The sequence below is a fragment of the Penicillium chermesinum genome (assembly GCF_028974085.1).
Source record: "Penicillium chermesinum strain IBT 19713 chromosome Unknown utg000003l:1.0-5111272.0:1.0-5115320.0, whole genome shotgun sequence".
Taxonomy (NCBI): domain Eukaryota; kingdom Fungi; phylum Ascomycota; class Eurotiomycetes; order Eurotiales; family Aspergillaceae; genus Penicillium; species Penicillium chermesinum.
Genome location: NW_026695313.1, coordinates 659,030 through 674,957, shown reverse-complemented (window position 1 = coordinate 674,957; position 15,928 = coordinate 659,030). Strand labels below are relative to the sequence as shown.

Here is a 15,928-nt window from a genome sequence, read left to right as displayed (position 1 = left end):
CACCCATCTTTCCACCCTTCTTTCCACCCTTCTTTCCACCCTTCTTTCCACCCCTGCTTGTCAACTTACTTTGTAACCTTACGGGTGATCTAGCGTCCTCCGGGCCGCGGATCTTGCCAATTCCCTTTCCCCTTTTGTCCATGCTTCCTCTTCCTCTTCCTCGTTCCTTCCTTTTTTTTTTTTAATCTTGTTTCCAGTGGGCGAGGGGTGCCGCAGGGACCATTAAGAAGAGAAAAAGATGAGCAGAAGAACGATGATCTTCATAGGCTCCCCCAATCAGCGCCTAGACGGCCCACCGACATGCAAAGAGAAACCACTGTGCATCGGCTGATAGGACCACGGTCGTAAGAGCACAGAGATGTTCGAATTGGCTGAACCGGTAACAAATCGGATGCAATTCCTTCAGAAGAGATCCTTGGGGATCAAAGTCATTCTCTTTTACGTAGCAAAGCCGCGAAGTGTTTTGTATGGGCATCTGCGGGTCTAATTGGGGACCGGTTTCTCGGGAACGGTTCCTTGAGCGCGGAACAGATTCGTGGAACAGATTCGTGGGCGTTTCCCGGTTACGGCGCCTAAAAATATAACAGGGATTTAATTAGGAAAATATTGATTACACAACGGGAAAAAATAAAAGTGAAAAAATAAAATAAAATAAAAAATTTGAAGTAGAAAGCGCGAAAATACGAAATACTCTCGGTCTGCCTTCTCGCGGAGATAGAAATCTCACAACCCCGGGTCCAGGCTTTGTTATGTTCTTCTTTATTAATTTTTTTGTTTTATTTTTTTTGTTTACTATCCATTATTATTGTAATGATTATTCGTTCGAGAAAAAAAAACGCACCTAAAAAAAGGCACCTAAAAAACCCAACTTCCAAAAACCCAACTTAAAAAAAACCCCAATTAAAAAAAAAAAAACTAATAACGAAATTTCCGGTATGCGGGCACAGCCGCTGGGCCCCTCGTCCGAGCCATGATGCTACCAATCTCCATACTAATCCTGAATAATCAAGGCCCTCTCCACATGATCGCCATGATTAAGGGGAGATGAAACTGTCGCCACATGCCAATGTACTAGTGCGAGGGCGTAGCGATTTGTCGTCTCTTCCGTAAATAGGACCCTTCTACGAAAGTCTAGTACTACATATGCAATGAATTCGGCTGTGGCAATATATAAGCCTCTTGGCGGCGAGAGAAAATAGGTCATACCCAATGCCGAAGACTAATTGGCCTGCTATGTGATCCAAGGAATGGTGAATAGCAGCTGTGGAGGCCCACTGTCCTGCAGCGGGTTAACTGAACGCGCTCGAAACGGGAATATTTTGGTGCGGAAGACCCCCCGGGGAATAACCATCTCTGCATTTCTTGCCCCTACGAGCATTAGAAGGCTACGTGTATCCTTCATTGGATATACGCTAGGTGTTTAATTATGGAACTTACCCAGGTTGCAGCTAATTACAAAACTACATTGGCGCACTGGTGCAGGCCAGGTGACTGGAGCCAAGTTGGGTCACCTATAGATGATCACAATGTTGTTTAACTCCACTGTCTCCGAGAGGATTGAAGGCATTTTGAGCTCGAAGGTTTGATCGTTTGGTCCATCATGTTGTCCTGTGTCGGGTATCTTTCGCTACCGAAAGGTAAATCTGAATGGATTTTTAAGGGCACGATCACGGAGGCATCGCGGTATAGTTACAAGGAGCCCGGGTTCCGTAAGCATTGAATTCACAAGATGGTATTTTTCCAGACTAACACGTGTTGTATTTATCCCAATATGACAGAGCAATGGTGTCGTTTTTGACAGATAAGAGGATCGTCGGGTCCTCTTTTAGCTAGAAGGTCGAGCATCTCCAAATTATCTACGAATCGAAGCAATGGTCGGTAGTTTCAGGCTTTGTTAATAATGGCTCCTGCCATCAATTTCGATCCAGGGCTTTTTTCTTGATATCACCTTGTCTAGTCTTAAGTTTCCTTATCAGCTCGTAGGTCCACATCGCTTCTCTTGGGTATTCTTGGAAAAAGTGACATGTGGCTTGCTGGATGATGCGAAATTCATGTTAGGGGGAAAAAAAATTTAAATTAATAAACAAAAAGACAAATCTCGAGTTTGCCCGATCTATGAATTTCTCGGATCTGCTAGATGGCTGAGCAAGCCCTGGAGGCGTCAGTGCGCAAAAGGTAATCACTAATGCAAGCTCAAGGGGCCCCCAGGGCTTCGCATATTCCCATTGGTCTACGCTACTCTCTTTCTGGATGTATGGGCACTTTATGATGTGACGAGAACTTCCACCACGCCAGTTCATCTGGTCACATCGGGTTCCTTTGAAAACACAAGGATCTTTCAAAATGCCATATTTGAAGTATTCGAGATTGAGACTATCACTCATGCGAGTATTGCTACCTATTGCTACAGAGGCAAGTTCACTCGAGAAAAGAATGATCATTTGTAGATTGCCCGCTTCTCGGCGAGTAGTTCGAAAACTTGATTTTCCATTTTAGAAGGAATCAAGAGGCTAAAAGCCTTCCGTTAATCTTCCCTTAGGCTTCGTGGCCCTAACGTACCGAATCAAGATTTATTCACCCGATCTGTCAGTTGCGGCGATCTTGTCCCGGCTAATAGCCCATGCCCATTGGTAAAGTGGAGGTGATCTGAGCCTCTCCTTACTATAAATCCATTCTCGCTGCCTGTTTTCCTGGTACTTCTTTTTTCCCAAGAATCGCCAGATATTTTCACAGCTCCTTTTCTCAGTCAACTCCAAGATGTTTGGTTGCTTCGGCCAGTCCTATGACCCATGCAAACTGGCTATTCTGACCACTGGTCTCTCTCTCGTGACTTATTTTGTGATCAAGCTCATGAAGATGAGGCTCAAGCTTTTAGAAGACCAATCAAAGCCAGAACGAGAGCCTGGCTTCGAGGACCTTACATGGGTAAGTCTTGAATATTTGTCGAATGAATTCGAAGTCCGCAGTCCCAAACTCATCACAGCAAACCCAGGAAACTATCCGAGTCCCTGAATGGCAGCCAGAGAACAATACTACCTACCGACGACGTATATATACCTACCAAGACGAATGATTTTCTCCGCGACTGGGGCAATCTCAGCCGTAACTTCATCCATCGAAGCAGAAACCATGGGCATAGGGTTCTCCAACGATTCACTCCTTCAGTACTAAGCGGGGTCATGAAAAGAATAGGGGCAAAAAAACCAAGTGTCTTCTTCTGCATGCTGGTAGCTTAACCAAGACCTGGAAAGACACAAGAGGGGGTGCCTTAAGAGGCCAGATTGGGGCTTAAGACACCCCCCCCTTAACCAAGACCTGGAAAATTGGTGTTGCGGCGCACTCTGTCTTACCATTGGTGGATGGAACGCGCTAATGCAAGAGCAGGGAGAAACTTTCATCCCTGGAGGTTTTGGTCCGGTGTTTCACGGACAGGAAGATTTATGATATCTACACTGTGTCGGATGTGCCTTGTCTCTGAAAACCGTCCCAGTTTCCTCCCCAATGCCCACTGAGGTGGTAAATGGCTCGTCGTTTGGATTTACAAAATGTAAGGCTTTCGATGTTGGATAGCTCAGACGCAGGTTAGAGTGGATTGGAAGATCAAACACTGGCAATAAAAGCAAAGATTTCTGTTCGCTGGGATTTTCTTATGCGCCTCAGCCTTGGAACTAATAGGCTAATATCACAGCCGCTTCTCAGTTGAGTTGCCAGACAGCCGACCTCACCCTCTAAATCCGCAGGTGCGATGCTCTTCGCCACAAGAAGTTGTTTCCCGAAATCTACCACACACCTTTGAATTTTGATTATCGTTTCTTGTCTATATAGGCAATTTTCCATGCAGGTTCGAAATATACGGTCGGAGCTGTCACTCTCATCCTGATTCGCAGAGCTTGCTATCGTGACGCGAGAAGTACTTCGCTCTGATAAGGCTTTGCCAGAGATTCTAGCTCAGAAGAACAAATATCCGTATTTTCAATTCCTTTCCATCCTTTCGTTTTCTCAGCTTGACTTGGATTATAATGACATGTGTACAGCCTTCCATACTTTGTATACGGCCTATACGGGGAAGGAATGTCCTAATACTAGTAGCCCCGAATACTCGCTACTGCAATACGTCGAAGTCATCGCTATCCTCAATTCCATTCCACATCTCGAGGCATTATGTCTGTGCTGCAGGCCATATGTCTGATCTGGCATCGTCAACGGCCGTTTATCCTCTACATATCTCTGGAGCAGGCCAAAGCATGGGCCCACAATGGTGTTCATGTCATTTGTGAGCTATGCAGATTTGGAATCGGAGGTTTAAGCTGTCCGTTTACATGCTATTATACTAATAATTCTTGTTTGTAGACTCCGAAACAAACCTAAGAACGAAGACTGATGTATCATTTTACATTCATAACTATTACTCTCCGATGGAAAGAACGATCCCCAAAACAACCAGAACAGTGCTTGACATAGTCACAAGTCATAAAGTGGCGACCTCGAATTGACCAACCATGCTTTGTCCCATCATGTGCAACTGGGACATACGCAGGTTCTATTGGTTGCGATACCTAGTTATGCCCAAGTGACTTGGTGACATTAGTTATTAGCTCGTAAATGTTACTAATCAACGTCTTACGGGCCCCGGGTCCCCGGGGCCCGTGTGCTTTTGCGAATGTACGCGGCACCCCAAGGTCGACTGTCATGCGCTTCAGGCAGCCCTTAGAATTGCTGATATCATCGAGAAAGGTTTCAGAAAATGGAGGCATCGAACTTTACCTTTGTGAATACAACCGGGGCATCTAGCCTCTCACAGCCAGCTGCCAGAAGGGTGAGAGCGCATCTCTCTCTTTCTGGGTGTCCATAGTAGTTAGAATCAAATCAGAATACTCTTCCAAAGACATCTCTCTCGGACATGTATGTGGAAGGCTAGAAAAGACACTTGGGCATGTTGCCCTCACCGAGTCGATTCCGAATGAAGAGAGACGCTACCACGTCCTTCCATGGCCCTGCCGATTGACGACAAAGTGCCCGAGTACTTGGATGAGACGACCGAAGTGTCCGATTCCACTATCATACCAGTCGCAGTTGCGATCTCAATACTTTGTGCCGTATTTAGGAAAACTGCCCAGCGAGAAAATCTAAGGTCCATTAAGCCGTTTCAAATCAGCCCTAAAAACCAGTTAAGCCATTGGTTCGGTGAACGCGAGCCTGCCAGTATCTGAGGCCTCCCCCCCAAAACACCGCCGCGTAAGGTACGTGGCAACCTCTGGGGAAAGCTAGCCCGAGCGTGACGGACCTGCAAGCCCGAGCGCCCGGGGACTCTAGAGCTGCGAGCGGAAATGCCGCGGTCCCCAAAGGAACTCTAACCAAACAGTGAACGGCGAGAAGCCCTAAAGATAGAAATGGGAGAATGGGGAATTAAGGGCGCTCCAGAGGGAGCTCACGAGGGGGTCGCTCTCGAGGCCCCCAAGCTGGGCTCTTGAGGGTGGACCGCTGTGGCGGCACAAATCTGTTCTCCATATTTTTCTCTTCTAGGACTAGTGAAATGCCTGACGGACCGCATTGAGAGCCGGAAGATGGATTAGAGGTCAGGGTAGGGCTCTCGAGGGGGGTAGCTCTCGAGGGGATAGCTAACGAGGGGTAGCTAACGAGGGGGTAGCTCTCGAGGGGCCCCCAAGCGGGGCTCAGGGTGGAGGGCGGACATTCCGAGAGGTCCGCAGCCCTGCAACGGGTCCACTTAACCCGCTTCAAACTGGCGAAATGTGATAGGCACGAGGGTTCGGGGCCGAAATCTCAGTTGGCTCTTGCTCTGAAGTTGGTGAGTCCCTGCTCCCAAAATCGAATACCATGAACATGCAGGCATTATCGCGGGCAAACCGGAATTGGCGTGTGCCCTGTAATTATTCGATTCACCAAATGGTATTATTTACCTTTATTCTTGCCAGAAATCGAACAATGTATAGTTTGGCGTACTGTGACGGAGCAGTGGTGTCATTTTCGACAAAGAGGAGGCCTTTCGTCGGCCTGGAGGTCAAGATCTTCAAAGCTACCCATGAATCGAAGCAACGGCCGGTCGCTTCAGGCTTGGCTACTGATGGCTACTGATGGCTACCGGCTAGCGTCATCACCCCCGGTAATTTTGAGATCAAAGGCTTTTATTTGAGATCGCCTTGGCCAGCTTGGCTTATCAGTTCCGCACTTCATGAGTCTGCATCAAACGTGACATGTGGCCTGTGTGGGTGTGCCGCATTCATGGCAAAAAATAGAAAATAGAAAGTAATTAAAAACAAAGAAAAACAAAAAGCGAAGCCCTCGGATATGAGCCGGCTATCAGTTTCTCGTTCGATGCTGTGGAAGGCTGAGCAAAGCGTCCACGTGCAACTGTCCACGGCCAATGCAGAGCCACATTATTCTTCGGTTTGCCACGCTACCATGTTCGGAGGGGACCGTCGTTTACTGTGTATTTCCCGTACCATTACGAGCGCCCTAACCTGCTCAAAATCCCCACCAAGCCGTTCCCTCTGACCACATAAGCCTCTGGTAAAATGCGGTATCTGGGGAATTATAGCTTCTGAGTGTCGCATCACTCCTTTTGTATCAATAATTTTATGTAGAGTATCCCCTTTTCACGCTCCATTGAGTATGATTGAAGGTAATTTCACTTGGGACGATACCGATAACCGATAATGTCTAGCTAAGCTAATCATCGGCGGGTGATACAAGCACTTGGCCTTTCTCCGTTGCAAAAAAAAAAAAAAAAGAAAAGAAAACGAAAAAACCAAAAGATCTACCTTAGCTTTTATGGGTCTACCTAGGTAACTCACCAATCAAAGTTTATTCTCCCAATCCGCCAGGCAGGCCCCCAAGCTAAGTTAGAGGTGCTCCTAATTACCTTTGCTATAAATCAATTCCCACTGCCCGTTTCCCCAATGTTCTGTTCCAGCATCCCAGAAACCCCTTCACATGCCTTTGTCAGCCACCTACAAGATGTTTGGTTACTTTGGCCAGCCCTATGATGCCTGTAAACTGGCTATTTTAACCACTGGCCTCTCACTCGTGGCTTATTTTGTGATCAAGCTCATGCAAATGAGTCTCAAGCTTCTAGCAGGCCAACCAGCACAAGAACCTGGCTTTGAGGACACTACTCGGGTAAGCTTTTGGCCATGCGTCAAATGAATCCGGAATCTGCAGTTCCGAGCTTATCGCACCGAGCCCAGGAACCCTTACCTATTCAAGTCCCCGAATGGCAGTCAGAGAACACTTCTACCTACCGACGACGCATATATACCTATCAAGACGAATGATTCTTTCCACGATCGGGGCAATTCTAGCCAGATACCTATACATCGAAGCAGAAACGAAGATTCACTCTTTCAGCACTAGGGAGTTCCACGAAAATAAAAGGCAAAAAAAAGCAAATGTTTCTTTTTGTATACTGGCTACTTGGGGAGAAGCTTTTATCTCATGTCGATTTAATATGGCGTTTTATGAACAGAAAGGATTATGATGTTTATACTGTGTCGGTGTGTGTCTTGTCTTCGAAAACCGTTCGAGTTTCCTCCGATGTACCCACTGAACTGGTGAATGGTCGTCACTTTCGTGAAAAACGCCACGCTTTCGATATCTGGATAGACCAAACGCAGGTTAGAGTGCACTGGAAAGTCAAAGGCCGACAATCAAAGAAGGATTTATATTTGCTGGGATTCTCCAATGTCCGCCAGTCTTGAAATTATTATAGGCTAATAACACAGATATTTCTCGGTCGAGTAGCCGGACAGCCCAACTTCCCTCTCAGGTTTACTGGCCCGGCACTCTGCGTTAGAAAGACGATAGGTTCCGAGATCTACCAACTTCTTTGGCCCGGGATCATCATACCTTGCCTCTATAGGCATTTTCCCATGCAGGCTGGCGGGTCCGGGGTATCCCGCTCACCTTGGTTCGCAGAATTCGATATCTCAACTCAAAAAGACCGGGATCTGGTATTTCCTTCCCCCTTTACCTTTCAAACTATATGCCAATTATAATGACTTGCTTAAAGATTTGATTAATATACACTCTATACATCCAAGTAATGTCCTACTACAAATAGCCCTGTGTCCTCTCGCTACTGGGACAAGCCGATGGCAAGTCAGCGCTATCCTTCATTCCCTTCCGTATCTCGATGCATTCGGTCCGTTGTGAATAGTATATATTCTGTATGCTTCTATCCATGGCTGTTCGAATTTTCCATGTCTCCCCGGAGCGGACCCAAGAATGGGCCTGCAGTGGGGCCCGTTTCCAGTTGTGAGCTACGCAGACTCAGACTCGGAAGTCTAAAATGTGAGCGTACATGATAATATACTAACAAGTTTCTTGTTTCTGGACTTTGAGTAGACCTTGAGGAATCCACAGTCGAGAGGATCGATTCACCATTCCATATTCACTACCATTGCCCTCCAACGGAGAAAGGCAAAAAGAAAATTAGGGTTTGGCATCGTCACGAGCCACAAAGGGGCGACCTCGAACCGACCAACCATACTTTGTCCCACCATGTACAACTGAGCTAAAATGACAGACGCGGGTCTTATTGGTTGCGACACCTATTTATGCTCAAGTGCCCTTGTGACATTAGTAAATGTTACTAATCAACGTCTTACGGGCCCCGGGCGCGGGGCCCGTGTGCTTTTGGGAATGTATGCAAGCCCCGAAGGTCGACTACGATGCGCTTCAGGAGGTCCTTGAAGTCTTTGAACTCACCGGAAAAGGCTTCGCAAAATGGAGGCATCGAACTTTACCTTTGTGAATACAACCGGGGCATCTAGCCTCTCACAGCCAGCTGCCAGAAGGGTGAGAGCGCATATCACCAAAGCGAACTTCGCGAAAAGGAGGCATCAACTAAGCGCAGCGGGACTTGGGGAAGAGCCTGGAAAGGTTCGTTTTGCATATTCTGACCAGCAGAAACTTCATCTAAAGCGAAGAAAGAATGGCCCTGTGAGCCGCCCTCTGGAGGCAACCTGGCTTATGAACGGGGCACCTCCCAGTTCTGCTGATCTCCAAGCGCGTTCGTATAAGCATGCCGAACTGTGAGCCAGTCTGCTAACCTACTTCCAAGTACATGAAATACAAGATCTTTGTTTCTTGGAAGGTCGTCACGCACCTAATTCTCCAAGTGAGGCAGCCTGGTTCCACATGATCGCCTCCGAGCCAGCACTTATTGAAGCGACCATGGCTGTCAGCGTCGGGCTCATGTCCCCAGGAAATTGGTGGCAAATAAAGTCTGGCCTTCATTTATCCAATGCAGTAAGTCTGATCAAGGATAAGATTATATCAACAGCAACCCGAACAGACGGTGTTCTAGCTGCGGTGTGCACTATGGCATTTAGCGCGGCATTGGCGCAAGATACACTGGCGTGGAAGGTCCATATTGATGGGGTTACGCACATTATCAAAGACAGAAACATGCGAATGTCAAATCCGGTCTTTCCCTGGCTAACAGACATCGTCACTCAGTAAGTCTGCGCGGGGTCTCTGAGCCTTGTCTATTTAATTCTGACTGACTTCATCCCAGGGACTCCGTTAATTATATTTGTGGCTTCCCGCGGTTTTACCACAAGCAAGTTATCTATGCGTTAAATGGGGATAAGGATACCAAGTTTCGGAAATTAGTAAAAATTTGTGAAGATGTCATTCAGCTGCAGAACGTAGTGGAATCCCACCACACGCACAGTTTCGACCCCAATTTTGTGGCTCGAGAGATTGAGGAGCCAATTTCCTCTTTAATCTTTCAATCTCGCTTTCTGCGCGCAGGTGACGACGCCAATATGGACTCCGCCGCACGAGCAATTGAGCTGTTCCTATACCTGCTCTGGCCTTCACAGTCAGCAGCTCACCTGACCCTCCTTGCTGAACAAATGAAGCACTCGATAATCAAGTGGCCCGTCAAGGGCTGCATGTTTATGGATTTAACGTGTTTTCAGTTTGTTATCGGTGCTGTCGCTGCGGAAAAAGGCTCTTCCACAAGAGAGTGGTTTGTCAACAAAATTGCTGGAGCAGTCCGAGCAATGAAACAGCGAGGGTGGCTTAACCCTCTCCACCTCATGGGAAATAGGTATCACTCCGGTATTGGAGTGAGCATGAAATTCACGGCGCTTTGGGAGGAATTAGATGATATGTGTGCTGTTAGACATTTGAGTCTTCGACAGGAGCTCAAAGCCCTTGAATGGGGTCCACATATCGACTCATAAACGATGGATCCGATGATATTAGCGCAACGCTTTGGGAACGGCAACAAGAGCAAGGCTATTGTCCAACGCGTCGGATCCGCCCAAACACCCCAACTTGAAGCCCTAGCATCTCCCGGTCGAACATATAGTCGTGCACTTGACCATGTGACGTGGGCCAAGACGTGACAGATAGTTAATGCATCACAATGGTCATCAGCTAAGCGTGGATTCAATTGTACGAGGATTTCTAATAGACAAGTATGCGAAGGTCGGATCTGACAAATCCACCCCCCATTGATTAAAAATGCTGGCTTCATAGTTACCAAGAGAGCCAGCGATCAGCTTTCCAAGTGGAACGGACCTTGATCCCGCAAGTCTACGCAGGGTAGACTTCTGCGCTAGACCAGAGCCCGTAATAGATCGTCTCTGTGCGGGGATTGCAGCCAATGAGAAGTTGCACTGCCGCGCCTCCACATCCAGACCGGCAATCTGATTTACTCGATTAGGAAAATAAGATCTATTAGGAAAATCGGATACAGTGATCGACAACACAAGTGCTGGTCAGCGAAACTTCCCATTAACCTTGCTAGTATACTTCATCCGTTCGGAGGCATCGCCAGTCAAGACAACTTATATAAAGGTTATCCTCCCACTACAAAGCTCATCAATCCAGCAGCCTATTCGGTCTTCACGATTACAACAGCATCACAACCACCTAACTCCGCCACAAGTACCCAACTGCAAACATCACAATGGCCAGACAATGGATCCTCACCGGCCAAGAAGGCTGGGAAAAGTCCCTCGAATTCCAAGAAAACGTGGCCATCCCTTCCCCCGAAACCCTCGGCCTTAACGAAGTCCTCGTGCGCCTCAAGGCCGCAAGCATAAACTACAGAGAACTAATGATCCCCACTCCCACTGTAAGCCAAAAAAACCTCCAGAGAAGCAAAATATCCTCATTGCCACTAACAAATACCGCACAGAACCCTGCCGGCCCAATAAATCCACCCCTGGTCCCCTCCTGCGACGGCGCCGGGACCGTTGAAGCAATTGGTCCCTCCGTCACCGAATTCCGCGTAGGCGACCGCGTGCTGGCACACCTCTGTGCCCCCGCCGCCGAAGCCCGCGGCGACGATGCCCCGATGGGCTTTGCGGATGCCCAGAACTGCCTCGGACAAGGCAGCGACGGGACGCTGCGCACGCACGGCGTCTTCCGCGAGAAGGGGCTCGTGCGGGCGCCGGCGTCGCTGGATTTCATCACCGCGGCGACAATGACCTGCACGTGGACTACGGCGTGGAATGCGCTGTTTGGGCTCCGGGGCCAGGAGGTTGGGCCGGGCTCTTGGGTTCTTGTGCAGGGGACCGGGGGCGTGAGTGTGGCTGCGTTGCAGATTGCTGTTGCGGCGGGGGCAAGCGTGGTGGCCACTACGTCCAGCGAGGAGAAGGCTATGAAATTGAGGGCTCTGGGAGCGAAGCATGTGGTGAATTACCGGACTAATAAGGCCTGGGGAGAGGAGGCGAGAGGGTTTACGCCTGGTGGGCGGGGGTTTGATTCTGTCATTGAGGTGACTGGGAATGAGGGGTTGAGGCAATCTTTTGCTTCTGTGCGGATTGATGGGATCATTACGTTGGTTGGAATGGTAGGGGACTCTGGGACAGAGGCAGTGCCGCTGTTGGAGTCTTTCTTTCATGGTGCTATCGTGCGGCCTATTTTGGCGTCTAGCCGGACCCAGTTTCAGGAGGTGGTGCGGTTTGTTGATGAGAAGCAGATTGTGCCCGCCATTGATGATGTGGTGTTTGAATTGGCACAGGTGAAGGATGCATACCGGCGTCTCGAGGAGAAGCAGCATTTCTCCAAGATTGCGATTCGGATTGATTGATTGGGTCTGCGCAGCTGCTACAGCATTGCAATTCTGGAGTCTGCTCTTTTTTGGACGGGAGAGCCTTCCACAGAATGCCATGTTGTTTTCTTAAATATGAGATATCTAGGTTTTGCCATAAACATCAAGAAGTGGAGATTCAGTGTGGTGAGTATGTGGTGACGTAGTATGGCTCGTATAGCTATCAATACGGATTAGAGTGAGACCAACTTAAAGCCTATTCTGCTGTTTTTACGAATCCTCAAATGGCCCCTGAGATCTTGAATTAAACTAGACTAAGACAATAGACCACACGGGCAGCATGTTCCTTCGAACAATTCACCTGGAAGGGACAGCATCAAAGTGGAAACGAAATTAACTAGATACGAATTCAAGGGGCCTAGTTTCGCTTGGTTGGCCTGAATCAGATAATATCCCAGAATCAGGCATCAGCCAGCAGCTCCTCACATTTGAGAGACTTCAATCAGACCAGGTCCATAAGTTCATGATCAAGGCCTTCCCGATCCCGACCCTCACTGAAGTTGTACGGCTTGTTCTCCTTTTTGAGGGCCTTGGCGGCGGGATTGTAAGGAGGAGGGCCAATCGTCTTGACGCCAGTTTGGCTCGAAGCTGTAGTCGAATTTGTGGCGCTAGGATTGTAAGGAGAAAGGCCGGTAGTCTTGACACCAGTCTGACTCGAAGCGACAGGCAGAGTGTTTCCACCAGGATTGTAAGGTGGAGGTCCGATAGTCTTGACAAGTGACTGGCTGGAAGCCGTAATCGAATGGGTGGCGCGAGGATTGTAGGGCCGAGTGCCGATAGTCTGGACACCAGTCTGGACACCAGTCTGGACTGAAGCTGTAATCGGGTGGCTGGTGTCAGGATTGTAAGGCGGAGGGCCAATGGTTGGGACGCCAATTCGCTTCGAAGACACGCTCGAGAGAGTTCCCGAGGAGCTGCGGGACGCACTAGCCGGTTCGACTACAGTGCAGAAGCTTCTGTCGGCACTAAATGGAGGCACCCCGATCACTTTCGCTTTGTTGAGTTGATGATGGAGCTTCCAATCATGTGCATGTATAGACTCAGCTAGAGAATTCGGCTTAGGAGCCGTAAGCTTGACCGGGACACTAACTGAACGGGTCTTTTGCACTACTTCATCCGGCAGGTCATTTTCTGTAGAAACAGTGCTGGGCCCGGTGTCCACATTGGCCCATCGCGATGCATTCAACGATTGAATGGGCTTGCGCTTGGGCTTTGCATGGGTCACAGTAGCTGGGCTGCTAATTGCGCGGGTATTTTTGTCCTTTGCAACGCGTGGCCCAATGTCTATCGAACTATTGCTAGAACGACGAATTGTAGGACTTGGAGAGTTCAGGTCCGACATAGTTAAGGCTCTCAGACTCCTTTCGACATCGGCCACTTCATCCAAGGCAAATTGACTGTTCTTCGGAGACCAGTTCAGGTCCTGCTGAGCGTCGTATAATGTGTCATCAGTCGGGGTATTATCCGGCGAAGGCGAGGTCCGTTCTCGATAATCCTTGAAGCTGTTAGAATCAAAAAACCTAAGGGGAAAGGGTAAACGGGCAAGCGTTGATTAAATCCGATTCAAATGTGGCCTTTGCTAAAGCAAAGCCCACAACCAGAACAGATCCAACCTTCGCAAACCGCCTGTCCATGGCAAGAATTACATTTCGATTGAAGTTTCCATCTGATCCAGTCCTAGGAACAAGTGCCTGTAATCCCGGAGTTTGACTATGGGCTTCGGCGAGAGTCTGGCATAGGAGAGCCGAAACTTCAGGCGGGAGACTCGAGAGGGTCTTGTAGGCTTCCGTAAATTGTTTCGCAGCAGCTGCAACTTTCTCCATAATCTCCGGGTCAGTAAGACTTTTTTCCACATCACTAATTGTCTGTGTGGCCTGGCTCGAGCTGGAATCGCCAGGCTTCCACTCTGGTGCTCTCGACTCAGGTTCTGTCAACTTGGGTTCTGTCGACTCCGGCTCAGGCTCATGGACGAACTCAAGCCCAGAAAGATCGTCCAAATTCGACACGAATGAGGTACTTTGTTGAACCTTTTTGGAAATCGGAACACTCATAGTGCTTGACGTAGGGATGTTCTCGCCGTCGCCGTGGAAATCCAAGAGAAGGTCATGCTCCACGCTTTCTCCGTGGGACTGGTTCAAGATAGTGTCAGCATGATTTGGAACTGAGGCCCAAAGGTCATTGTTCGATGGGAGAGGCTTCAGAGCTTGAGTCTCGATGGGGCTATCCTCTAGACAATCATCCAATAAATGAGACGTGTTGTCTTCCCCGGACTTGGCTATCATGAAGACCTTTGGGGTTATCAAGCTGTAACTTACCTTTGAAGTTTCCATCGAGTTATCCGGCTCAGCAAGCTTGGCCAATGGCGCACAAGAAACCGAAAAGGGTTTGGTGGCTAGTGCCAGGTCCTCTGCCTTGGCTCCCTTGTTCTGATGCTTGTCCTCCGAGAGACCTGATGGCTTTCTGGCTGCGGAGGCTACCACATTGGGCTTCATAGGGGGCGAATCCGTCATTCGTCCCACAGCTTCCGCGATCATCTTTGCGGTTGAACCTGGTACCACTTCTGGCTCTCCAAGTTTAGCCTCCCGTGAGTGAAGCTGCTGGAGGAAGTCCATTGGCGTCCCCAGAATTGGGGCTCTGAGACTTTTTCTTCTTAGCATAATCTCAATATACCAGGGGTACTTCTAAGGACTGTTCAATACTCACTTTTCCCGAGGAGGTCTTGATGCCATAACCCGTCGATTACCTGTGAACCGAACCATGTTAGCCTGCCTTCAAAGAGAAAGCAAAAAAAAAAAAGCGCAGAACAGGCTGACCTCTTCCATAACCAGGGCTCCTGCTTTGTCGAGAAAATGCCTCGCCTGGGGCGTTGTTAGCATCAAGCGCGGGGTCCAGCCTGGATACCCCAGACAATGGTCCTCCACGGAAGGGCTTCAACTCGTGGGCTGGAATTGACGACGGGGGGGTTAAAGGGGCCACGAGAGGGATTTCCTCGGCCTCGTGTCCCCATCACACCACCTCCACGGCCAGTTGAAGCAAGAATCGGGTGATTACCCGTTCCTAGTCCTACTGCTGGCTTGGGTGACACCTTTCCAGCCTTTACAATGCCGTAGTGTTGACCTCCAGCCTCTGCAATAGTGGCGCTCAGATTAGCACGGTGGCTTTGACCTTGCATAATATCCGCAAGTTTTTCAAGTCCACCTGTATCGGCCACAGTTTTGTGAAGGTCTAGTAAAGAAGCGTGTAAGTACCATATATATCTGGCTGATATAGGCGGGACATACTGGACCAGGCATCTAACTTCGCCCTATTCTGGGTGGCTTGCGAGTGTGAGGCGGTTCCGACGATATTGCATTCGCGCGTGGCTTCAAGTTCTTTTGTTCCTGCGCGTGAGATTTTCTTAGGGTCGTCGGCGGTTGTGACGTACTCGCGACGTTGAGTTCCAAGATCAGCCTATGCGACTCGTGGTTAGTATTGTCATCAACAGGTTCTGGGTTAACGTACCATTTGCAGCTCGTTGAGCCGAGCAATCTGTGCAGCATCCATCTTTTTTAGTGCTTACTCAACGTGTTGATAAGATGAGTCGCAGGGAATCAAGGCGATGTGAAATGGTGATGTATTGTGGTTGCTGATGAACTCGTACCGCGCGTGTTGAAGGAGAGATGAAGGCCAGGTGACGCGCAAATCCCTTTTAGTCTCCTAATGTGGAGTGAGGAAGCAGTTACACGTGTATCTGCCTTCTCTCCCACGGTGTAGAAGATTACAAGGATAGTGCGAGTCGCCCGTGGTGAGTGAGAGTGTGAGTCGAAGGAAAATTCGATGAGGGTTTGTTCCTATGGT

At 48.8% G+C, this 15,928-nt stretch overlaps 4 protein-coding genes across 4 annotated transcripts; 3 read left to right on the top strand and 1 right to left on the bottom strand.

Moving 5' to 3' along the window:
• Positions 1 to 2,757: 2,757 nt before the first annotated feature.
• On the top strand, positions 2,758 to 3,478 carry N7468_003147 (uncharacterized protein; the record flags this gene model as incomplete). The annotated part of the gene is made up of 2 exons (XM_058472444.1): positions 2,758 to 2,925; positions 3,389 to 3,478. 2 exons carry the CDS (start codon positions 2,758 to 2,760, stop codon positions 3,476 to 3,478), a joined length of 258 nt encoding a protein of 85 aa, XP_058331447.1.
• Positions 3,479 to 8,742: 5,264 nt separating this feature from the next.
• Positions 8,743 to 10,211, top strand: N7468_003146 (uncharacterized protein; the record flags this gene model as incomplete). The annotated part of the gene is made up of 4 exons (XM_058472443.1): positions 8,743 to 9,028; positions 9,080 to 9,476; positions 9,536 to 10,145; positions 10,170 to 10,211. The coding sequence occupies 4 exons, from the start codon at positions 8,743 to 8,745 to the stop codon at positions 10,209 to 10,211; spliced, it is 1,335 nt and encodes a 444-aa protein (XP_058331446.1).
• A 731-nt stretch (positions 10,212 to 10,942) lies between these two features.
• On the top strand, positions 10,943 to 12,070 carry N7468_003145 (zinc-dependent alcohol dehydrogenase family protein; the record flags this gene model as incomplete). The annotated part of the gene is made up of 2 exons (XM_058472442.1): positions 10,943 to 11,110; positions 11,174 to 12,070. 2 exons carry the CDS (start codon positions 10,943 to 10,945, stop codon positions 12,068 to 12,070), a joined length of 1,065 nt encoding a protein of 354 aa, XP_058331445.1.
• Positions 12,071 to 12,533: 463 nt separating this feature from the next.
• Positions 12,534 to 15,634, bottom strand: N7468_003144 (uncharacterized protein; the record flags this gene model as incomplete). Its single annotated transcript, XM_058472441.1, has 7 exons — positions 12,534 to 13,586; positions 13,687 to 14,731; positions 14,795 to 14,834; positions 14,905 to 14,949; positions 14,993 to 15,316; positions 15,373 to 15,541; positions 15,593 to 15,634. The coding sequence occupies 7 exons, from the start codon at positions 15,632 to 15,634 to the stop codon at positions 12,534 to 12,536; spliced, it is 2,718 nt and encodes a 905-aa protein (XP_058331444.1).
• Positions 15,635 to 15,928: the final 294 nt, after the last annotated feature.